A 25,922-nucleotide genomic window follows, 5' to 3' on the forward strand; every position below is an offset into this window, starting at 1 on the left:
TATAAGTGCCCTAAGTGTCTCTGGCTTGTTGGTTTGGCTCAGGTATCCTGGGGATTCAGATGGTTTGTGAGTTAACCAGTCAGCAAGTGACTATGGTTGTTGTGATTTTTAAAACCTGCAAACCAAGCATGTCATTTATTAATGACCTGTTGACATAGGTAGGGTGACCTTGGAAGGAACATTTTTATAAAGCAAGTCAGCCATCCTTACTACTTCCTAGAAATGAAGACTTCATATTCTAAATGATTGATTCTCCCCAATTTAGTAAATAAATTTAGCTCAGTTCAAGTCAAAACTCCAGTGAGAAGTTATATTTTTACTTGACCGAGTGATTCTGAAGTTTGTCGGAAGAGTATGTTTTTGAGAACACCAAGCTAATTTTGGAATAGAACACTAAGAAAGCACTTGCCCTTCAAGATAGTAAAATGTGTTCTAAAACTATAATAATTACAACAAGGTGGTTCTGCAGGGGAAAGAGAAAACTAGAATCAAGTTCAGAAGCCATCGAGGGTGTCGAGAGAGATTCGATCTATTTAATATGTAATAGCGTATAAACTCCCACAAACGTACGTTCCCTACAATATCTGTGCTCATACTGTGTCTTCCCTCCTGATGCTGTAAGAGGAACAGCTGATGCTTGTATCTGAGGGTGATCTTCTGGGTTTATACTCGTTCCCATCCCCTTTCCCTTCCTCGGGGATAATTCCAGAGCAGATCTCCCCTCTCACCAATTTTTCCCTCCCTACTAATTCATTACTAGATCATTGCTACCAGCATTCACATATGTAGTTATTTCTCCCATTAAACCAAATACACCCAACAAATTTCTCTTGAACCTTCCCAGCCTTCGAGCTACTCTTCCATTTCACTGCTCATCTACAGCAAACACTTCAGAAGAGTCATCTGTAGTCCCTGTCACCACATCCTCCCTCCATTTTCTGAGTCACTCTGGACAGGCTTTTGTCCCCACCACTGCACCAAGACCCCTCTGGGGCGATTTTGCTTCCATGTTGCTAAGTCTAGCGGTTTGTTTTCCATTCTCATCATGCTTGACTCTTGGCTGCATCTGATGCAATCGATCACTCCATCTTTGCATCAGTACCTTCTTTACTTGATTCTAAGACCTCCCCTTTCCCCATCTTCCTTCCACCTCACTGACCAATCCTTCTTGGACTTCGTTACATTTTTCCTCTTCTCCCCAACCTTAATGGTGAAATGCCCGGCCTTTAATCTTTGAGCTGCTTTTCATCAGGTTCGTGGCTTTAAATGTCACCTGCACATCAGTAATTTGCAAAAGTATATCAGTGGCTTAGACCTGGCATCTTCACTCCTGTGTCTGAAAGATGTCTCACATACAGCACATCCAAACCGAAATCCTGACCTTCCCCGCAAAGCTCCTTCTACCCAGGTATTCCCAACTTGTTGAATGGCAGCTCGATCCTTCTGTTGGGCCAAAAACCTTGGAGTCACCTTGATGTGACTCTTCCCTCTGACACTCATATCCACTCCATCTAGGAAATTCTGTAGGCTACACCTTCAAAATCTATTCAGAATCTGACCAGTTTTCACCACCTTCACTGCTCCCATCCTGGACCAAGCTATCATCCCTCTCTTAAATAACTGCAGAAATATCCTAACCAGTTTCCCTGTTGCTGCATTTGTTGCTTCTCTCCAAAATCTGATCTCAAGTGCAGGTCAGGTAAAGTGAATTTTCTTTGAAAATCCCTCTGATGACTCCCCACTGCACTCCAAGCAAAAGCTAGAAATCCTATAAAGTCTTACAAAACCCTCTGTGATTTTGCCCCTTACTCTTTTTATCTCACTTCCTATTACTCTTTCCTCACTGCTCTGCTGCAGTCACATGGGCCACCTTTCTTGAATATACCAGGTACATTCTGACCGCAGGCCCTCTGCACAAGTTGTTATCTCTTAAAGTCTTCTCTCAGGACATAAAAGTACCTCATTCCCGTCGATCAGGTCTTTGTTCAAATAACACCTTCGTATCTCTAGATAGAATTAGAAGTTCCATCCCTCAACATGCTTCATCCCACTCCATTTTTTTCACCATAATGTGGTGGAATATGTCATTTCATTTATTCATTTGCTGTGGTTAATAGCTTTCCCGTCCCTCAGCTATGGTGTAAGATCCATGGAGCAAGGATTTTGTATGTTTTGTTAACTACTCTGTCCTGGAATGGCATCTGGAACATTGTAGATGCTCAGTATATCTTTTCATTGAGGTGTAAGTTACATACCATGCAATTCACCCACTTAAAGTATCCATTTCAGTAGTGTTTAGTGTATTCCGAGAGTTGTACAACCATCATCACAGTCCATTGTAGAACATTTTCATCACCCCATGTCCATTAGCTCCAATCACCCCATCCTCTTCAGACTTAGACAATCACCGTCTAATTTATGTCTCTAGAGATTTGCCTGTTGTGAACACTTCCTACAAATGAACTCGCACAATGGGCAGCGTTTGATGCCTGACTTTTTACTTGACATGTTTTCCAGGTTCATCCATGACGCGTAACCTGTATCAGGATTTCATTACTTGTTAAGCCTCAATTATATTCTATTACATGAATGTGCCACATTTTATTTACACATTCATCAGTTGATGGGCATTTGGGTTGTTTCTCCTTTTTGGTTATTATGAAAAAGACTGCTGTAAACATTAGAATTTTTTGTATAGAGGTTTTTGCGTGGACATATTTGATTTCCCTTTGGTATATATACAGGAGTGAGTTTTATTTTTTTAGGCTGCGTGGTAACTCTATGTTTAATCCTTTGAAGAACTACCAGACTATCACTATATATTCTAAAATAAAGGAATATATGCTTAAATATACATTGCACATCAGTGGGGGAAGTAATGGATTTTTCAATGAAAGGTGATTGAACTGCTAACCAACCTTTTGGACAAAACAACAGTTAGCCCTCTCCTTCTCAGCTTCATAGCAAACAAAAAGAGTTCCAAGTGATTTAAGTATTAGAATGTTAAGTAAGCTTTAAAAAATGTAAATACTCTGGTATATCATTATAGACTGGAAAATACAGATGAACATGACAGAATTAGTAAGGAGCCGCATTATAGCCCCCATATTATAAACTGAGAAACAGAGTTTGAATTTTATCATAAGCATCGGGAGTCATTGAAGGATTTTAGGTAGGTCTGTGGTCAGAATTACACATTCGAAAGCTGACAGTGGGCACAGAAGAAACAGTGACTTGACGGGGAAGAGACCACTGTTACTGAGGCCACGTGTTATGATGGCTGTTTGGAAGACGGTGAGCTGAACAAAGTGATGGCAGCGGACCCGGCCAGCCGGGGAGTGATACCAGAGGAGGCCAGGAGGAAGCACTGGTAAAACAAAGTTTTGGCTTGCACATGGGAGTGATGGGGAGATAGTAAGTAGGTGCAGGTGCCATTCCCGGAGATGAAAATTGGTTTGGGAGAAAAGATGAAGATAACAGAAAGATGACTGCACAGTGTCTCGGAAGCATTCAAGTGTCCGTGACCAGTAGGGAGCTGGATAAGAGCGTTACTGGGTGGAGAGTCAGATTTGGGAGTCACTGATGTGTAGGGAGTTGTTAGAACTGCCCTTGGATGAGATCACATCAGAGGAACTTTAGAGTAAAGGGAAATGACTCAGCGCTGGGAAGTAGAGAAAGATGAAGAAGGAGCGAAGATTGGAGACCACCTCTGGCAAACGTGGTGACATGGGAGACCAGAGTATAAACATGAGAATGGTCAGAGCCCCAGAGACTCGGAGAGAGGAGCTGAGAACTGAGAGTGTCCTCACATAGGGAAATGTGAAGGTCTTCTGTGACCACGAAGGTGTGACAAGACAGAGGCCAGATTGCACAGAGTTACACAGTAAGTGGGAGGTGAGGAAGTAGAAGGAAAAGGCAGATTATTCTTGGAGGAATTTGCCTGTGATGGGAAGGAGGTAAGCCGAGTGCCTAGTTAGACATGGAGCTACGTGCAGTGTTAGTTTTTCAGTGTGAATGAGACAGGAGCATGTTTCTTTGCTTCAAGAGGAGAAGAAAAGGAAAAGGAATTGTGGAGGATAAAAGGGTGAAGAGGGATGAGCCACCAGAAATGGGAAGGGCATGGGCTCCAGAATAGAGGTAGTAGAATGACCATCAGATAGGAGAAGTAAGGTTCTTTGAACTTAGGTGGGAGGGAAGGAGACAAAGGTGGTCAGAGGTGTGCCCGGTAGCGGCTCAAACAATTCAAACTGTCTAATTCGGACACAAGATCTACATGTATACTGTCTCTTACTCCTTTTTGCATCAGAAATTAAAGTTATTTCAAGCCTCCGGTTGTTCCAAGCTGTTTGCATTAAGTAGAAGGTAAGAAGTTAAAGCCACAGATCCCTTGCTAATAGGAGGATGCATATTCTAAAAGATACCAATTTTCTTGTGTCTTTAAGAAAACTGTGTGTTAATACCAAGGCTCGCTGCTCATATCAGTAGGTGATAGAGTGTATTTCTAAGATAACGTGGTCAGAGACAATGGGACTGTTATGCTACTTTCCCTAGATTTATTGATATCAAATTGCATCGCAGCCCTCCTGTAAGAATTCTTCCAGCATTTTCTTTGCTGAAGATCCCTGGCTAACCCCTAAGTCTTGACTCCAGCTGCTGCTACATCCCCCTGGCCCACGCTAAGTAGGGCTTTTACTGTCTTATAGAGGCATGTTTCCATGTCAGCCCCCACCCAGCTGCCAGACGGTGTTTATTACATAGGAGGTGCTCCATAAATATTGGGTGATGGATGACCAAATGAATAAATTCCTTAATAAATTCCTTGCTATAATCTCGTGTATTTTTTGTAAAGTCCACTTTTGTAAAGAATGCTCTTTACTCTTTAAAACGGGTTTTGGGGGCACCTGGGTGGCTCAGTCAGTTCTGAGCATCTGACTTCTGATTTCAGCTCAGGTCACGATTTCAGGGTTGTGAGATCAAGCCCCCCACATAGGGCTCTGCACTGAGCGGGGAGTTTGCTTCTCTCCCTCTCCCTCTGTTCTCTGCCCCTCCCTCCCCACCCCACCCCCACTCCCGCTCATGCTCGGGCACACGAGGCTGCAGTCTGTTCCTGGGCACAGCCAGCGAGCTGATGGAGTTGCCGCCGGCTGAATACATTCCATTAACTTATCCACAGAAGAAAAGTCCTCTCTTCGTAGTGTTGACCTGTGCTACAGGATGAATTGCCTGAGCAAGGTATTGCGCTTGAGCATTGCTCATGTGGGGTGATGACCCCCTGCAGCAAGTACCTTTCTGTTGTCCTGTGGTCCCTCCTGGTGTCTAAGTCCTCCCCGCCCCCCATTGGGGGAGCAGCCGTCGATGTCTGCACAGGGCCCTGTCTCTTTCACTTGAAGTGAGACGCAATAATAAACCAGATGTGGGCTCCTGGGTGGCTCAGTCAGTTAAGCGTCTGCCTTTGGCTCAGGTCAAGATCCCGGGATCCTGGGATTGAGTCCTGCGTCGGGCTCCTTGCTCTGCGGGGAGCCTGCTTCTCCCTCTCCTCCCCACTTTTGCTCTATCTCACTATCTCTGTCTGTCTCTCCCAAATAAAATCTAAAAAATTAAAAAAAAATAATAAACCAGATGTTGAATACTGCATTTGACAGAATTTGGAGAGGTAAATACCCCGCTTATAGGGTCAAATTGTACCTCACGATGAGAGTTTCATTTTGGCTTCTGAGAGCGCGGAGAGAGTCGGCATGTGTTGTCTTGGCTTTGGTCTCTTGTTTTCTGGTCTGTCATGCGGAGTCTTCTGCTTTGCCACACTGACAGCTGACTGCATTCAACTCTGATTTTCAAGGTTTCCATCCCAATAACTGAAGGCCTGGACTCGATTGCCATGTTGACGGATGATGCTACCATTGCCACCTGGCATAACGAGGGGCTGCCCAGTGACAGAATGTCCACCGAAAATGCCACTATCCTGACACACTGTGAGCGCTGGCCCCTGATGATAGATCCCCAACAGCAGGGAATTAAGTGGATCAAGAATAAGTACGGAACAGAGCTGAAAGTCACACATTTGGGCCAGAAAGGGTATGTGAAATCGGAAGGATTGACTTTCTATTGAGCTGCTGTGAACTGGGTCCGATTTTTACAAGGTCCCGGCGTTTGCTAGCGCTGTTACATGCGACGCTCTGGCACTCCTTGTCTATCTGCTTGCTCAGGTTTCACATAAAATATTTTTTGAAAGGGCGTTTCTGTTAGGTGGCATCCACTGACCTGAAGATGAAATGAGGTTGAAGATGAGAACAAACACTGCCCCTGAGTGGAAAAATAGGTGGGTTTCCCAAGGCCAAAAATGGAATAGGAAGGACTGTAATCCTTTAGGGCATTTGGCATACGGCAACCCAAGAATGGTCAGCAGACCAGAATCCTATTCCTGAATATAGGATTTTAGCACAGCTGCAAGCCCCAGCGCTGAATGCCTGAAGATAATCTCTTAGTTGAGTTTTATATATCACCTTTGAGAACTCAGTCTCTTCTGAGACTTTGTGTCATTGGGTCCTCATGACAATACTGTCTGATAAATAAAGTTGTCTTGGACGTAGCTGGTCTTCAGTTAATATTGAATAATTTTAGACTTACTGGTATTTGATTTGATCCTTTCATTATCTTTTCACATATAAAACGAAATAAAGAATTTCTGCCACTGCACAGATAAATGTACTCCTTGCTTATCTGAATACTTGGGGAAAATTATTTTTGAGGGGGAGAGCCTATTTTTGGAGAGGGCGAATGAAATATAGTGATAATATGCCACTTGTCATGACTGAACTTAAAGGTTTAAAAAAAAGGAATGTTTGACAAAACCACAAGACTTTTAATGTATTTTGAATTTTTTTTTAATCAAAAAAAGGACCTGTTAAATGAATTTAAATTTATGATGTTTGGGTAAGTTACATTTGTCTCAACCACGGTTATTGTCAAAAGAACTAATTTACACATGGACTTATTCATACTCTTGAATTTCACTTGGAAAATATCACTGTGTAATTCATCTCAAAATCTTATGAATTTCTGTGTAATCTAGGTGAATAGTTTATGAAACAGTTTTCTCTAAGTTAGTCTGTCTCGTTAAAAAAAATGTATTAAATCAAATATAATTTAATATAAATAATTTTGAACATTTTTGCTGGGCTTATTTATCTTAATTCTGATTGAATTTTAAGGTTTTTGAATGCCATTGAAACTGCTTTGGCCTTTGGAGATGTCATCTTAGTCGAAAATCTGGGGGAAACAATAGATCCAGTCCTTGATCCACTGCTTGGCAGAAACACAATTAAAAAAGGAAAGTAAGTATTCTTGATTTTTTCACCTATATTTTGTGCTGCATATGAATGTGATCAGCAGCTCCTGTTAGCCTTGAAATCAGCGCAGTCCACTGGAATCTTCTTGATGAGGTTTCTGAGTTTCCATTCCGTGGCACCTCCATTCCAAGAGAGAAGCAACCTCAACATGATGCAGACTTACAGACTATTTCTTTGGTAGATTTAGACTCATGTTATCCAGTCCCTGATTTATAAACCAGAAAATGCATTGTCACAAATGCGCGAGTAGCTGCTCCTTTATCAGTTCATACCAACGAAGTTTAAGACTTCGCAAAACGGCTTTAGTGTGTTTACCTATACTGTGTATCTTTTGTATCCTTATTTACTTCATATTTTTCTTTAGAACACTTCTAAGCCCACTAATGTTTTTGGTTTAACTCAGCTTCATCCAGAGTAATGGCATACACAAAATGAGGGGTTTACTGTGCTGGTTCTCTTTTTTCTAATACACTTGCAATATGTAGATAGTATATTTTTTAGAACTTCATTAGCGGACCCCTAAAATCATTCCCATACCAGCAGCGGTACCACCAACAAGAAAGAACGGGCCCCGTGAGCTCTGTGTGATGTTCCAGATAGCTGCCATTCCCCTGGACACCAGACTCTCCAGGGCATTCTCCCAGAGGCCCAGAAGCCATTTCCAAGGAGTCCTCCTAGCCCTTTCTATAAATGTGTGAAAGGTTACAAGCAGCAAGTATGTCTCTGACCAAGCCTCTGCGGGCTCACAGGGGTTGTGGCATATGCCGTACACTCTCTGTGCCCCTTCACTCACGAAACCAACACTTGCTAGACTTAATTCACTGGGTTTCCTTCTCCTCTTGTGTGGGTTTTTTCCTTCAAAGAGATACGATTTCAAAATTTCTCCAGCACCCTTATTTGACACCCAGTCTCTGCCTCAGAGCTAACGGTCTCTTTTCTCACCACCAGTTCATTCTTGTCAATTTTTAATGGAAATAGGTCTACATAAGGATACCTAACTTCTGGTTTTTAAAGAGTCCCTAACAGCTTAGTATAATATTTATTATACAAGGAAATCCATTTACAGTGACTGACAACTTATAATTGTTTAATAAGCCAAAATTTACCCAGCCATGCATTTAGAAAAATTTAATAAGCTACTTACAAACTGCAACTCTGACATGAATATAATTGTAGCTGTGTCTGATGCGTTAAAAATATAGTGTAAAATCGTGAATGTCACTGAAGTGAAATCTTTGTTATTAAGGTTTTGACTCTATTAGAAAGATCTAAAATTTTTTGTCCGTGAAATACACATTCTCTAGCTTTAACTTGGACCTTTACTAACACAATTTAGGTGTAAGAAATTTGGTGATTCTCTCTCTCTCTCTCTCTCTCTCTTTCTCTCTATCACTCTTTCTCTCTCTATTTATATCATTTAAAAATATTATAAACATATAACATTTTATTTATTTTTATATTTTGTATACATGTATTTAGATATATAACTAATATATAATAAAACAAAAAATATATAAATATGTAATAAATATAAATATGATTATAAATGATTTTATATATAGTTATATTTTATATATTATATATGTATTTAAATATATAAGTAATACATAATATAAATATAAAATAAATACATAATTTTATATTACATGTTTAAATATATAATATGAATAATATATAATGAATATAAATAAAATAATTACAAGTATACATGTGCATATATATATATATATAAATTTAAAATTTCCAGAGACTAATAAATTTGAGTCATGAGTTTTCTTCAGGATGGCTGTAGGTACATATTATTGTGAGTCCCAGAAGTCTTATACTTCAGAAACAAATTATTTTATGTCGAGCATCAAGGCTTTATCACAAACAGTCTAAAACAACTTATTCCAAATTATATTATTTCCTGAATAGGTACCCTCTATTAGACTTTATAGTACTGATCTTATCATTCCAGCATTTTTTTTTAACGACCAAGAGAATTTAAAATGATATGTAAGGACATAACAAGTGGTGTTTATCACATGCAGTTATTACATTACCAATCCTAGTTCCTAAACTCATACATGTGGGAACAATGACTTACATGAGTGTAAAATCATATCTGTATCTCCAGTTTTTCCCACTTCCCTCTCCCTTGCACATATTTTTAGTATCTTTTTCCAGAGAATCTGAGTGCTGGTGGACTCCTTACATACTGTATCAGTCACTAATAAAACTTCTCTGAGCTCTGTGTTTACCAGGCACTGTACTGGGGGCTGCAGATCCAAAGTATGATAAGGTAGAGAGCCTGCCTTTAAGGAAGCTCCATTTCCTTAGGGGAAAGGCACACCTGTAAACAGAAGAAATACCGTGCCGTTGGTGTGACGATAGAAGTATACGTGGCAGGGATTCATCATTGCCAGAGTGGAGACTTGGAAAGACATTGTGAAAAAAATTACATACGGTTATATTGACATTTAATAGGAGTCTGGAAAGATGAGTGGGCCTTTGTCAGACAGACAAGTGGGAGAAGAGAATTTTGGAATGAGAAAACTAATAACAAATAGCAAAACAGAAAACAGCCTGACAGCTTTGGGCAGGACTGTGAATAGGATCCACATCAATGGAGAGTCCTGTGTTGGAAGGCATAAAGGACAGTAAGGCTTGGGTGAGGCGAGACCTGAGAGATGGGCAGGAACCCCAGAGTGTGGATGTCCTGGGTACCCATAGATGACTTCTAAGTTGGCTTTTTCCTATAGGTTGGTAATTCTCTTTCCTTTCACTACGAAACACAGTAAACACACTAAAGGGGCCTGTTCCTGTCAGTAACATTAGTTGACAATAGCAGCAGTGGTACTTCACCAAAAGACCTTGCCTTCCTGGAGTAACAAATCTGGAGTCTCCGTATTTTCACTTGAGAATCATGAGCATGTCAATGGGGAAGCTAGTGAAGACACTTAAGCCTGCTAGGAGTAATGTAATCAGATTTGTTTCTGAAGGGACATGCTGTTGGCATTGTAAAGTATTGATTGAAGGGACATGGACCATGGTCCATGGGGCCAGGATCTAATTAGCAAACAGTTGGAGTCATCCAGTTGAGACATGCTATGACCCTAAACTAAGGCAGTGATACTAGAAAGACAGGAGAGGACAAACGAAAGAATTCTCAAGGAGTTAACTTCTTTTTTTTTTTTTTAAGATTTTATTTATTTATTTGCCAGAGAGAGTGAGAGAGAGCACAAGCAGGGGGTGCGGCAGGCAGAGGGAGAAGGAGACTCCCTGCCAAGAAAGGAGCCCAATGTGGGACTCCATCCCAGGACTCAGGGATCATGACCTGAGCTGAAGGCAGACACTCAACAGACTGAGCCACCCAGGCACCCCTCAAGGAGTTAATTTCATCAGTTCATGGTCATTAATGGAATTTTGTAGGTAGGGGAAAAAAGGAAGTTTCGAGGGTTATTTCCACTCTTCTGCCAGGTTAAATGATGGTGTGATTTATGGAGAGTTGTGGTACAGCAACCAGAGTACGTGTAAGGAAAGAGGTAATGATTTCACTTATTAGACTTTCCAAGATGAAGGTGCTACTTTAAGATTCTCAGGAAGTCTAAGAAGCCAGTGGACATGTGAGTATGGAGCTTCACAAGGAGATCTTGGCTGACTGTAGATCGGGGAATATCTACATGAAGAGGTAGTTAAACCAGCATAGTAGATGTGATTTTTTTTTTTTTTAAAGATTTATTTATTTTTGAGAGAGTGCACACACCTGTGCGTGAACAGGGGGAGGGGGAGAGGGAGAGAATCTTCAAGCAGACTCTCCCTTGAGCCTGGGAGCCAGGGGAGCCTGGTGTTATGTGGGCTCGATCCCAAGACCATGAGATCATGACCTGAGCTGAAACCAAGAGTTGGACGCTTAACCAGCTGAGCCACCCAGGTGCCCCCGTAGATGTGATTATTTAGGGACATGTTCTACAATGTGATCAGAGGTCACAATCACTTCACAATCACTTCACAGATGAGAAAAATGGGGACTAAACGAGCAACTAAATGTCCTCTTGAAAGCCCTTTGACCATATGAAGTTTCATACATATGTGGAATCATAATTTCTTAAGACTTTCCAAATAAATAGGCACTACCCCCTTTCAGTAGAATTCCTATGAATGCTACTTGGCCATCATAACTCTCCCTACTCTTTATTTCCCCTAAACCTTGTTTATTTTCTCATCAATGTTTTGGAATCCGTGTTTCATTTTTTTTTTTAATCTATATCTTCCGATGAGTTCAGACCTTTCATTTCTTATTGCTGGTTGGAGTAATGTCTTTACATTCTCTCTCTGCTCACTCCTTTCCAACCCAGAGAGTGGTTAAAATAATCTTTCCCTAATACTGCTTCTATTGCTGGCCTGTTGAAGAACCCATTAAGAATTCTCTGTTGCCTGTTACATTAAATTGAAATGAAACTCTGCTCTGAGGCCTATGAAATGCTTTACCTGTTTGATGCTTCTTATTCCCTTCATTCACACAGATTACTTGCCCCCTCCTATGATGTGCTATATTGCCTACCTTGTCTTTCTACAAATCCAATATTCACTTAATTCAGAATTCAACTGCCATTTAACTAATTAAATAGGAATTTTAAGTTTCCACTTTCTTTGCCTTCCAACCACAATCCATTCTCTACTGGGCCACTGTGACATTCTGCCTTTATCTGTCCCTCTTATGATATGTTCATTTTTTTTTTTCAGTCCTATGTCTGTATTAGATGGCAGGTTCTCTTAGATGGATAAGAAACATCTGTCTTTAAAAAGATGGTTAACCAAAGTAAAATAGTAAAAATAATCAAAACATAGACTTTTATTTCTGGCATTATGGGGCAGATTAGATGTGTGAATGCTGAAAAACAACTAAATATGTTAAAATATTCATACCTTCTGGCACTTGGTTGACAAAGTGCAACCAAAAAGCGGGAATTGGATTAGACAAGGAACACCAAAGCTGGTTTTCTTCTCAAGGGCACCTGCTAAAACCTGATGACCATGGGTTTCTGTTTTGATGGATGCCTAGAGCCTGGACCAAGCCAGTTGAGGGTGTGAAGTCTGCCTAGAGATTGCTGTATAAACCTAGAGACTCAAGGGGCCATGCCTTCATTTTAAGGGTAAATTTGTCAAAAATTAAACAAAACCCAGCCCTGCAGAAAAGAGTGCTTTCCTTTTCTGTACCTTGGCACTGAGAAGAGGTGGGAAAATGTGCCCTGAGAGTTCAGAAACTGTCTCTCTTATAAATGTTTAAGACAAATTTTTACTTAGATGACCTAAAAAACTCAAACCTATAACTTACTTTAAGTGGTGCTGGATTGGTCACACCCTGAAGTACTTGGCAGACACAAACAAAAATCCTGTCTGTAATTATGTACCCAGACTTCAGAGGACATACAGGATATAATTCTAGGGTATATGAGTTCACGGGCAAAAATCACAGAACATAGGAAATAAGGCATCATGAACGAGAGCCAGTAGTTACATCATATAACAGAATCCTTATCTCATTGCTGCTTTGTTTCATATTTCCTTGATTGTTAATGAGGATATGTTTATTAACCTTCCAAGGATTGTTTATTGTTAACTTTTGCTAATGTTTTCCATGAGATGTTCATCAATTTCTTTCATTCATTTTTTTTTGCTTCCACTCATTGTTCTCTTTCCAACATGATTTTGAATTTATTCTCTCTTTCAACATATATTTTTCCATCTTTTCCATAGGACTTGGCATAGGAGGGAAAGTAAATACCATGATCAATCCATGGTCTTGAACTAGCTGTGTGAGCATTTCCAAGAGAGACTTTAAGGCTCTGAGTTGGGGCTTATGTGCTAGCATGTGGTTGTTAGAAATTAGCATTGCGGTAGAAGAAGGAAGATGAAATTTGGTTCGGATCTTGGTCCGCTACCCTCTAGTTTGGTGATTTGGGGTAAGTGGTTCAGGCCATTTTTCTGCCTTTACGTTTTCTTACCTGGTGATGAGGAAAAGAATACAACATAGCACAAATAGGGAGTCAAAGTATATTATTTCCTTTGAATCTTGAACCAGTGATAAGTACAGTATGTGGGTGATTGGGAGCTTGAATCAGATGCTAAGCCAGAGATCCTGACGTAAGACATTGTTTTTTTGGATGTAGGATGCGTGAACAAGGAATCGGTCATAGCTTTTGGTGTTTTAAGTTGACTCCTAAGAACAAGAGAGACTTTTAGTCACTTAAATTGTGTTAGTTAGTGCTGGTACGTATAAAATACATAATATATAAAAGTTAGAAAGCATAATAATAAATTAGATATATAAATTCCATTCAAACTATGAATCGAAAGGTTAACGATATTCTTTAAGCCACATTTGTGCCCCTCTCATTCCCCATTGGGCCTTCTCTCCCAAAGCTAGTATCCTAAATTTTGTTCTCATTTCAAAACTTATTTACAATACTTTATTTTTGTTTGAGTTGGGCCTTTACAAAAGTGTCATCATTGTGTATATAAAGGGACTCAAATTTTGTACTGTTACGTATCTAAGACTTACCCGAATTCTTGTTTTTAGCTTTAATTGTTTCATCATCATAATATTCAGTGGTGTAACTGTTCCTCAATTTACTTAATATTGTTATTGAAGGACATTTTGGTTATTACAAGCCATGCTGCTATGCATATTAATACACTGAACATCCATATATGCATCTACAGGTGTACACAGCAGGAGGTGCTCAGAGTTTATATTCTGGGGTAGAAGAGTTAGGTTGTAGAGTGTGTGCACAAATAGCTTTAAAACATAATGCCAAATTGTTCTCCAAAGTGTTAGTACAAACTCACATGCTCACCACTAGTGTGTAAGAACTATGGAGGCTTTCGGAGAGCCAAGGCAGGACTCGTGCCCTTCTGGTGTTTTCTTGAATACAGACAAGTTATATATTCAGTCCTATTAGCTGCTTCTTCTAGGAGGAACTATTCTACATCCTTTTTTTTTTTTTTTGCCACCTCTTATTTTTGAGTGGAAAAAGTTGAGGACACTCTACATTTTGATACTAGTTTTGTTTACAAGAGCTTTAAAAGTACTTTGGAATAATGTTTGATATTTTAGTGAGAGTATTATTTCCACCTGACAAGATTTCTGTTTAAACAAAGCAAATGCTTCCTTGTGACTTCGTGTAACTCTAAAAAAAAGAAAACTTTGAAAAATATACACATATGCAAACCAGAAGGGGATATGCAAAATTAAAATAAATTGGTTGATGTAAGAAGTATTTTTCTTCTGATGAAGTAAATAAAAAGAAAACAACGGGAAAGAAAACTGATGGAAGAAGGTCAATTGGGCTTTAAAAATAGAGATACCCATTTGCAATATCAGAACAGGAACAGAAGAATTTTGACTTTACCTTGATCACATCCCAGACTGACCTACATGGTCGTAAATTGTCTAATGGACATCCTATTCTCATGTCCACCGATGAACATTTCACTTTTTTCCTATTCCCTTCTGTCTCTACACTTCTGTGTTCTGTCCGTGCCATTACCTTTGTGCCTGCAAATGATTCCCTTCCTCTTGTAAAGTCACAGTAGCATTGGAAACAAGGAAAAGAGGGGGACACAACCCACAAGGGTTGCAATGCCAGAGTATTCACCCAGCGCGTCCTCACCGCATCCCATCCCTCCCACACAGGTGGGATAACATTTGCATCCTCTTGAAAGTCACATCCCTTGCAAAATTTTCCAGCGTCAATAGCGTTTTTGTTCATTTTAGTTCTGTTTGTTTTAGAGGCCTTTTTTTTTTTTAACCAATATTAGTTTATTCTTCCTGATAACGAATGTCTGGGAAGACGCTTGTGATAGATATAGCATAGTCCAAAAGTTGAAGTTCATTAATAATTGGAATGTTGTGGAGTATGAAGTAATGAATACTAATTACTCCTTTCATGTCTGACAGGTCCCTGTGGACCAATACATCAGCCCAGACTTTAATTTGGTTCTAGTAATGGTTTCATCAATAGCACATTAAGTCTGTGTTTGAGAAGATATACAGTTGAACCTGACCCACATAGTAGATACCACTGTCATAAAATGGCCACAGGCTGACAACAGCTGGGTAATTACAAATAATTAAATCCACCAAACTCCAGACAATCCTAATTTTAACTAAAATACATCTTATCATATCAATCGACAGAAAACATATCTGGGAAGATTTATCAACATGTACTTTTTCCAAAGCAAATTTACTGGCTTACATATTAGAGAAGTTGCTGATCTGTGAAGCATCTTCATAAAATTTTATCTCTTTAATCTTTCAAATCCCCCCGGATATTATTGAAGTAATTTTTTAACTTTAATCTTAGAGTAACCTTACTGTAAGATGTATTTCAGATTGTTTCTAAGCATATAAATATTTTCTAAAAGACATTTTATACTTTTCCTATATTTTTCATGTAAGTGTCCTTTTAATTATAGTCCTTAAGTAGCATGTCATATAAAGAAACTTAAAACTGAAATATTAACTGTATGATTATAAATTTTACAGAAATAATACAATGAAAGATATTTTACAGACATATACCATGACTGTGTTTCCTAAAAGTGCTACTAAGATTAATTGGGGGAATTGCTTACAGTTAGCCAGTTTTCAGTTTATTCGGTATGTTTATGTTGTTACCCTTGGAGTTGATGCTACATGATTGTATTACAGTTGATGTTAGATCTGTTTAAATATATGAGGTCTTTGGTCAGACGTAAGATAGAGAACCATGACAAATTCAATCCCACACTGTAATAAAATGTGTTCTCTTGAGCTGGGAGCCTCTGGTTTTTAAATAAACTCAGGAGGTATGTAGTTCTCTCATTATCACCCTTGCCGATAGGAATTGCTTTATTTTCAAGTTAATTCATGTCCTCATGTAGTAAAATTCAGCATTCTAGTCTCTCCTAATTTCTAAATTCAACATAAAGTTTAATTACGGAAAAGACATTTCTGTTCCTAAATTCAGTCAAGTTTTTTTTCTTTTTTAAGAATAACATCGCAGGTCTGTAGATAGTGCGTAGATAGTGTAGATACACAACTCATATTTCTCTTGGGTAGTAGTTGTCTTCATGTGATTCCAAACAGACCACAGATAAAGAATCTTTACATTACTTTCTTTAGAAAAGCAAATGCAAAGAGAACCAGAATTTCTTTTTCATGCTACATTATAATATTTTAATATGGATATATTGAAAAATGAAATAGATATCGAGATACATATGTATGTCATCATATTGAACATAATATATGTAAAATGTGTACATATTCTGTTTGTCAGAAGGGAAATAATCTAGGATTTTCTTGTTTAGCTTCCTTTTTTCTTTCTGTGCAAGGGTACCTGGAGTCCCTGCAACACCAGTCTTTTTTTTTTTTTTTTTTTTTTTAATTGAAGTTTGCTTTTATCTGAGAAGGACGTGTTGGTTATATTAACTGTATGAAGCAGCAAGACAGTTAACTCATTTCTATTCAGGACTTCTTTCCTCCTTTTACCGGGCCCATCTTGCCGGCTGTGCGGCTTTCAGCCCACACCTTTCCCCAGGAAAGGGGGGGGTGACCAACTCTGCAGGGGGGCCCCCCTGATGGGGTTGCTAAGTTGCTAAGTAACATGGCCACCGCCACGTGGGCCTGGGGCCTGCCACCATGTTCCCAGCCAGAGCCATGGGAGCTCCCAAGCCTCACGGAGAAGCATTTAATTTTAAGCAGCAGGACATGCAGTAAGGCTTTTAGATGTCCATTGAAAAGTTTGTTTTTTTCCTTTTCTTTTCCTGCGTGTGTTTTTTCCCCCAATGAGTGTGACTATATTATTATCTCAAAACCCACCTGCCATTTCTTTACCTTGACAAGCAGGCCCTGGTGAGAGGCCTGGAGAATTCCTCCAGTCCAGGGAACTTGGGAGCTCTCTGAATTGCCCATCTTAGAGTAAGGGCCTCCAGTGTGCCAACACGGTGTCCTAGGAAATTGCTCTCTCCACGGCATTGTGAGAAAGGTTTTGCAAATCTTTTTTAAAACAGTCCTCCTGCAGCGGGTCCTTGTTCTAAACTGAATATGCTGCTTTTCCAAGCTTTGTTTTAGATGGCAATAAAAATTAATGATAGTGTTGGTTCATGTACTCAGAATATCTAATCACTACAGAAAGTCGTTTGGGTTTTTATGATCCAGGACTGATGGCATTTTCAGCAGGAGCTACACTTAATCTTGAGAACAGTTCCAACAAAAGTAAAAGATACTTCCTCAGTTTCTACATAGGTATCTTAGATACAAGCTATCCAGGTTATAATCCCCAACTTGAGATTCTCATCTTGATTATGTTGAGATAATGGTGCCTCGACTCACAGAGATTCTGGTTTTCAGGTAAATTTGATAGCTGGGAGAAATGTTTCCCCGTTCTGTCCCAGAAGTGCTGTGAATATTAGCCACGAATTCATTTCACATGTATTTATATCAGTCCATAGAGTGGTAATGACCTTCTATGACTGGACGAAGTTAGGAATCTTTTCATCCCAAAACACATTTCAGCTAGATTTTGAATAAACTCTGAAAGAATTTTGAAATTCCCAATGTACCTGATTTTTATGTAAACCTGACCTATGGAAAACTGAATTAATAGTTAATTTGTAGATGATGTTCTTTTATACAGTAATTTATTCAACTAACGAGTGAGCATTTTGGCATATTTAAAAGACTTTTTTTCCCCTTAAAGCCAGAAGACAGAAAATTTTTCTGTACGTTGACTGTTTTTTTTTTTAAGATTTTATAAATTAATTAATTTAATGAAAATATCTACCAGAAATTCAACTCTTTGGTTAGACCTGGGCACCTCGATAATCAGTGCTATTCTCCTTCATAAACAAGGACAGAATTTCGAAGCGAAGATCAGCAGGGCATGTTCTCTGGGCTCTATTATTTTCTCAAGTGGCCATGGATTGTACTGAGTCAGTCATATTCTCTCAGGACCCTCTTGTGATCGACGGTCAGGTCAACGGAGGCTGGGGTTTCAAGCTGTCACCATCAAACAGAGCAAATTAACCTACAGCGTGATGCGGTGAAATGAACTTTATACTAGGAGTCCAGAGACCCAGTTCTAGTCCCAGCTCTGTCACTGAGCTCTGTAACCTTGGACAAGTCATAAACTCTTCAGGTCCAAGAAAGGGAATCAGTTGAATGATCTCTAGGGGCCCTTCTTGCTCTCTAAAGCTGCAGGACTGCCAGGTGAAACAATGTTTTTGATTCATCCTATGTCCTATCCAGTAAAACCACAGTGTTTGTACTGGGGAAAATAATTTTATTTCTGATCTGAGGTCATATAATCCATCTCTAACCTCCACACCAGGCGTTGAGTAAAAGGGGCAGGAGTTGGTCACTCCCTTGGAGAGATGAAAAAAACCCTCTGGAAGCAACTCCACCCTAGCTTCAGAGATTCCTGCGCCACTTGATTCTCACTGGGATACAGTGAAAGGGGCCAGTCCTGCTCATGGGGTGAATAGGGCCGGAAAATGGGTTAAGACCTATGGCTTTAAGATAATAGCCACACTTGGAAGTTTGATGTTGTTCTTCACACCTGCTATTGCTTCTCATTGGAGTTCGAGTTCAAGAGCTTGTAGCTGCCTGCTGTATTCTAGAAGTCATAACCTCTGGACCCATGTCTTTCACAGAGACAACAAAGTGATTGATTTTCCCACCCCTCTGGTTAACTCCGTTGTTTTTTGGATCCTTCAAATCATGAGAGAGCACTAGGAGTCTGTTTAATTTTCCCAGATAGAAGATAAACCAAAAATTAACCTAGCAGCAATGATAAAATCCACTGGGTCTTTATGCAGTTTTTGCCTTTCATAGATCATAAACACCCCAATTGAGGATAATATACTATCCCTGGGAGATTTGAACCTATGAAATAATGTTTCCAAGCAAAATGTAAAACCCAGTTTTATAGGCAGACATCCTTCTCTTTTCCTCTGATTAACTGTCTCTTCCCGAGAAAATCAGACCTGTCCCTCAAGCAGATAGATTTCCAACTCTCAAACTAGGGTATGTGAACACTTCAGGGTACATGTAGGTATAAAAGGGAGGTGTGCAAGGGAAATTGGGAGCTGCAGAGTCGTTTCTGAGGCCTTTTATGGAGCATTGCCTTAACTTGGGTATTTGTTAATTATTTAACCCATTGAAAGTGTTTGTCACCTACACCCAGAAGCAAAGTTGTTCAAACCTCATGCTTCATGTTGGTTGGTCTCACACTTTTTTTTTCTTGAAAGCCGAGGGAGGGGAGCAATGTTATGTGTAGTAGCTGCTTGGAAAAATTATAGCTTAGTGGTACTAGGAGATTGAGTGTGATTAGCTGCTGTTTTCTTGCAAGATTACATTCATACCACTCACCGCGTGATCTTCTAGAGTGGTGATATGCGAACAACCTGTCTCAATGCAAACCGTGAGCTAAGAATGGTTTTTAAAAGGTTGTCAACAAAGAAGAATATTTGGGAAAGACCTATGCGGCCACAGAACCTGAAGTATTGATTCTCTGACCCTTTATAGAAATAGTTCTCCAACCCCCACTCTAGAGAGATTTCTCCCTGAGGCCTGGACAGCTAGGACTTCCAGAAGTAAGTTAGTCGTCTTGTGGGGCTTGTTCTGATTCTCACGTGCACACACACACACATGCAGACCTCGAAATTAAACTTCTTACCTCAGTTCCTCAGCCAGCCACACTGAGCTGCCCCAGTGGACAACAATGAAGAAAATTGTGAAGTTAGTTCATTCAGTGTTCTTCATTAAAATGCACATTTCTAAGTGGTAAAAATATTTACATTTTCTTTTCATCTGGGGATATAGTTTGGTGATTAAAACAGGAAGTTTATGAGGTATGAACTCAAATCCAGTAAAAATTCATAAGCAAATTAGGGGAAATTAAATCTGAAGTCATGAAAGGTGGTGACAGACTTAGCATTTCTGAGATACTGCTCTGAGAGGGAAAGAATTCAAACCAAGATGGAGCAGTATCACAAAATCATAAAACATACCAGAGGTTTATTTTAAGTTTGGGTTTTATCACTGTGGTGATAGAAATGAGTATCAGCTTTGGTATCGCTTATGTGTGGGAACCCCAGGCACGGTAATGAAACCTTCACTCTTGAAAGTTCCTTTAAAGGCCAGTCAGTGAATAGTGCTAGCAAAGAAAGATCTTTCTCAAAGCTACCTTTGAAATTAATTTTGGAAACCCTTGGAAAGAGAAGCTCAAGTAGTGGGAGAAATTTTTTATCATGCTCCAAATGGAGGTGTGGTTGAATATGTCTTCATCAAAAAGAATTGGGTTAACCATGACATAGGATGGTCTTATACAACAAGGGTATCTTTCTTTGGGGTATATAGCTAGGAGTAGAATATTTAGGTTAAATGATAGCTGTGTATATAAGACTGTGAGAAACTCCAGTTGCTTTCTAAAGTAGTTGTACCATTGTACATTCCCACCAGCAGTGTATGGGGGGGTTCTGATTTCTCTCTCTCCTTGTCAACACTTGTTACTATAGTCTGTGGGGTTTTGTTTGTTTCATTCTAGCCATCTAGTGGGTGAAGTGGCACCTTGCTGGGGCTTTTATTTGCATTTCCCTGATGAGTAATGTTGTCGAACATCTTTTCAGATGCTTATTGGCCATTTGTATATATTCTTTGGAGAGATGTCTATTCATATTCTTTGCCTATCTTTTAATAGAGGCAGATCTTTGATCTTGATATGGCTGTCATGTTGTAGGTAGTTAAGGTGTTTTCATTTATTGAACGGACTAAACAGAAGAGTGGCTGCATCAGTGTTGTAAGATCTTATAGTCATAATGCCTATGATGAGAGAGTTAGGTAATAATGTTGGTGAGAGCAGAGACTGTGCCTGTTATATGCCCAGTGCCTACAAGACTCTCTAACAGCCTGGCATGGTGTAGTTGTTCAGTCACTGCTTTTTGGGTGAATGAATGTTTGGTTGTAACATGTTTTTCTATAAAAACAAAGAATTGAAGAAATTATCAATAAGGTACATGATGATTTTAATGAGCATGATATCAGCTGGAAACTATTTGCAAACATGTGAACAGATGGGGTCATTTCCATGACTTGTGAAACAAGGGCTCAGGGCCCCTCTGCTCATTGGATTCACCACCAGCTGCTCTCGGGTTCATTTATAACATATGGCCTGTGGTTCATTCATCTCTGTCTTTTTTTTTTTCTCAATGTTTCTCTTTAACAGTAATGTGAATACTCTTTTTAATTTTTTTTTCAAGATTTTTTTTTTATTCGAGAGAGAGAGCATGAGCGGAGGGAGGGGCAGAGGGAGAGGGAGAAGCAGACTCCCTGCTGAGCAGGGAGCCCAACAAGGGGGCTCCATCCCAGGACCCTGAGGTCATGACCTGAGCTGAACGCAGATGCTTAACCAACTGAGCCACTCAGGTGCCCCTATTTTTTATTTTTTTAAAGGGAAGCATATTATACAAATACATACTGGCTTAGAAGAAAGTTGCTAACTAAATTGCTCTTTGTCCTTCTAGGAAAAAAATTTTAAAGAGTAGGAAGTCTTGACACAGTAAAAACAGCCCAAAGCTAGATAACATGAATGGATTGACCATTCAACTTAATAAAGAATGTCTCCAACAGTGGTTTGTGTCACAGATCTTTTTCAAGCTTAGACCCTTAATCAAAACCTGTGAAAGTTTTTGTTGAAAATATAAGATTATTACAATGCAAACAAAATTTGAGAGTTGGATGAAGAGGTAATGAGTCTTACCTGTCTTTTGAGATTCTTAGCTGTAAAGACTAAATCTTTAGTGATTAAGAGGGATTCTGTGATGAGCTTTAGTGATTTAAGAAAACTGACTTTTTAAACAATCATTACACACTACAACTGTTTTACAAAATTCTTCCTACTCAGATAAAATGGCCAGTGGTTCAGAAGCCCTTTCCTCACCATGTGGTGCAAGAGAATAACCTCAGAGCAAGATAAAATTAGGAAACATCCACCAGCAGCAACCTAAAATATTGCCACATCACAAATTTGGGGCATCTCTCCTCAAGTTTAAAAAAGGTTGTTGCAAGTATTGTGACATTTTAATAAAGAGGAATATTGCCTGAGTGCTGAACTTGTTATTCAAATTGATAAATTTAGTGAAATAACATTTTGCCTGTAAGTCAGTGAGATAAGTAGTCTTTTTCAAAATACTGTATTTACAGTAAAAATAATATGGCCTTTGGATAACATTCTGTCTATAACTAAAATACTTTATACATGGACTATGGAAGAATGCAGAAGTTTTATATTTAATATAAAATAGGAGACTGAGAAGATACTCTTTTCAGGCTCACTCTTAGGCTTTTTACATCTATTTTTCCTCTTGTGCAGTTCAGAACTCTTTGATGGAAGAGTTTGAAAAATTTCAGTGTTTGTCACTTGTCTGTTGTGTGAATTTAAAAACCCCTCTACGGAATCCCCATAGCAGGTGCCTGGCAGAAAAACAAGACCACGAAATAGGCTGGAGATTCTTTTAATAGAATTAACAGAGTGACTGTTGACAGAAAGAACGTTCTAAGGGCAGCATAAAGGAACGCAGGAGAAGAGTGCAGGCAACCCGGGGTTTACAACATCAGGAAGCCATTACCCCTGCTAGGCCCGAAGGTACGACTTGGTCCTGTGAGTGGAGCTGTGGGAAGGGGAACATCCCAAACCTGGAATATGGTCATGGGAGGACGGAGCCCCCACCAGACCACGGCACTGAGGCAGGGAAAATCTGCCTTGAACCCCCTCGCCTGTACTGCCGTCTTGCTCCTGCTTCCGTTGGCCAAAGCCCTTCCAGAACCCAGAGGGCAACAGAGCCTGAGGGATGAGGTCCTTACGAGGTAGACCCCAGTATCTGACGTAGAACAGAAATCAGGCCCTCCCCCCAGGGCGAGGCTGCGTTCATTCAGAGCTTCTTGCAGTTACAGAAACCACCTCCATCTAGCTGAAGCCAAACAAAGACCGTGTCACAAGGCTGCAGGCCTCATGGTAACTGTGGTAAAAAGGCAGCCAGGCTTCAAGGAACATGGAACCTGGAAGCCCATAGAATCCAGAACCTGCTCCCTTTGTATGACTCTTCAACTTGAATATTGGTTGAATCATACCTGGGGAAACCAGGAATGTCTTTCTCTGCTGTGTGGTTTACCAGGAAGAAAGAGTGACGTCAACATGAGCTTAAAGGTTCCACCGCTCCCTTCTCTTTGTTCCAATCCCAAGCCCCAGGAAAGCTCACTCTGATTGGAGTACTTTTGAAGTGCCCGCTTCTGGTCCCCGTGACCGAGGGAATCGGGATATGGGACAGAAGCGTGGTTGTTGAGATCCCATCCCCATGCATTCCACACAGGAGGCTGCTTAAATTTTGCTCGTGAGCCAGTACTAAAAATACTGAAATAGTAATTTAAAGTGTATGTGTACTTTTAACATGTATATAAATTTTAAATATTTATGCACTTAATACACGCAGATATATGCAAATACATACTCATCCTTTCAGAATAGCAATATTTAGGGACTTCTAGGGTGGCTCAATTGGTTAAGTGTCTGCCTTTGGCTCAGGTCATGATCCCAGGTGCTGGGATTGAGTTCCACATCAGGCTCCTTGCTCAGTGAAAGGTCTGCTTCTTCCTCTGCCGGCCGCTCCCCACTGCTTGTGCATGCTCTCTGTCTCTCTCACAAAAAAATAAATAAAATTAAAAAGAAAAAAGAACAATGTTTAATAGAAGGTTAATCACAGAAGTATAATAGAAGCTAATGTTTGTTGTTATACGACCTTCATATGAAGTACTGCATTTTCTTGTTATGGTGACGTTACGAGATGAGTACTGTTATCACAATTTTGCATGTAAACAATCTTGTAGAAGTTCGGTGGATAATTCCTTTTTCTTCTGTACTTGAGGGAGACAGAGTAGCTGAAAAGTCCTGAATTACCTGGTCTTACAGCCTAGATACATTATCAGAATAGAGGAAATGGAATACCACCTAAATATCAGTTATGGTTCGTGGGACTCTCCTGAATGTTTGTCTTGTGCCCTTTTAGATACATCAGGATTGGAGACAAAGAATGTGAATTTAACAAGAACTTTCGCCTTATCCTTCACACAAAACTGGCAAATCCTCACTATAAGCCAGAATTGCAAGCTCAAACAACCCTCCTCAATTTCACAGTCACAGAAGATGGTCTAGAAGCCCAGCTCCTGGCAGAGGTGGTCAGTCTTGAAAGACCAGATCTGGAGAAACTTAAGGTAAAAATTACAAAATCATCAACACTTACTCAGTATCTGCTTTGCCCAAGTTAGAGTGCTTAGACCTAGGAGTCTAAGATAGGATTCTTGCCCACCAGGGATTTACAGTCTCATTGAGAAAAATGAGGATGTATTTGAACAGTTAACAATTCAAGGGAACTCCCGTTAAAGCAGGTAGTTAGCATTGTGCCCCCAGTAGGAGATGGGCTCGCTCTAGGTGTGTTTTGATGCAGGTGACAAGGACAAGCAAGAAGACATAGGAGTCATGGACAACGAAAGGAGAGAAGCAGGAACATGTCCTGGTAGGTTCAGTGATAATAGTCTAAGTCAGCCAGGGCAAAAGAACAAAAAAGAGGCATAATGGAATAAGGTTGGACAAATTGAGGGGCTCATAGCTGATGATGACTAGCATTTAAAGGAAAATATATGGCTTTAAGTACAGTGATTAAGAAAAATTAATAAAAAAAATGAGGATTGATTTAACACACACACACACACACACACACACACACACACACACACACACACACACACCCACACACACACCCACACCCACACCCACACCCACACCCACACCCAAAACAACAGAGGAAGCCTGAAAATGTAGAAGGAAGTCAATGGCAGAGGTGAGTCATTGCAGCAAAGATTATATGGCCTCCAAAACCAAAAATACCTTCTCACCTTTTATGGAAAGTGTTCGCCATTCCTGATATAAATTAGTGGTTCTCAAATGGTGGTTCCTAGAACATCAGTATCAGCTGGGAACCTTAAATGCAAAATCTCGGGCCACAGACCAGATCCCACTAAAAGTGACCTTGTGGGGGCAGGATCAGCAGTCTGTGTTACCAGGCCCTACAAGGGACTCTCACGCATGTTCAAGAGTCCATTGGAAGCGAATTTCAGTTGGATTTACTTCTGCACCAGTCCACAAACAGGGCAGAGACAGCCCTGGGATGGAGGCTGAGTGAGTGGGCACAGTTCCCTCCGGTCTCCTCGCGGGCATGCTCCCATGTAGTGAAATCGCGACCTGCTAGCGATGAGTGATTCAAGGCCAGGGTTTCAAGGACCACAGGCTGCTTGGTGCATCACTGCCAAATTGGACAGGGAACATGTCTGCATTCGAAACACCATATGACCATATAAGAAAATCGTCTTGTCGTGGTAATTTATGTATACATGTTTTTCTTTTTTCCAAAAGCTTTGACAGTCTGGTTAATTTCTTTATTTGCTTTTATTTTTGATAGTGAAATATTTCAAACATAGGAACAACAAAAAAA

General features: G+C 39.9%; 1 protein-coding gene across 1 annotated transcript in view; it reads left to right on the forward strand.

Annotated features, from left to right (window-relative positions):
• The window catches only part of DNAH11 (dynein axonemal heavy chain 11), a 327,809-nt gene that overhangs the window by 252,318 nt on the left and 49,569 nt on the right, over window positions 1–25,922 (forward strand). Inside the window, exons 64-66 of the mRNA XM_027574450.2 lie at window positions 5,837–6,072; window positions 7,209–7,331; window positions 24,441–24,645. Coding sequence (XP_027430251.1) covers window positions 5,837–6,072; window positions 7,209–7,331; window positions 24,441–24,645 — 564 coding nt within the window. The remainder of the gene's footprint in view (window positions 1–5,836; window positions 6,073–7,208; window positions 7,332–24,440; window positions 24,646–25,922) is intronic.

The sequence above is a fragment of the Zalophus californianus genome, chromosome 12 (assembly GCF_009762305.2).
Source record: "Zalophus californianus isolate mZalCal1 chromosome 12, mZalCal1.pri.v2, whole genome shotgun sequence".
Taxonomy (NCBI): Eukaryota; Metazoa; Chordata; class Mammalia; order Carnivora; family Otariidae; genus Zalophus; species Zalophus californianus.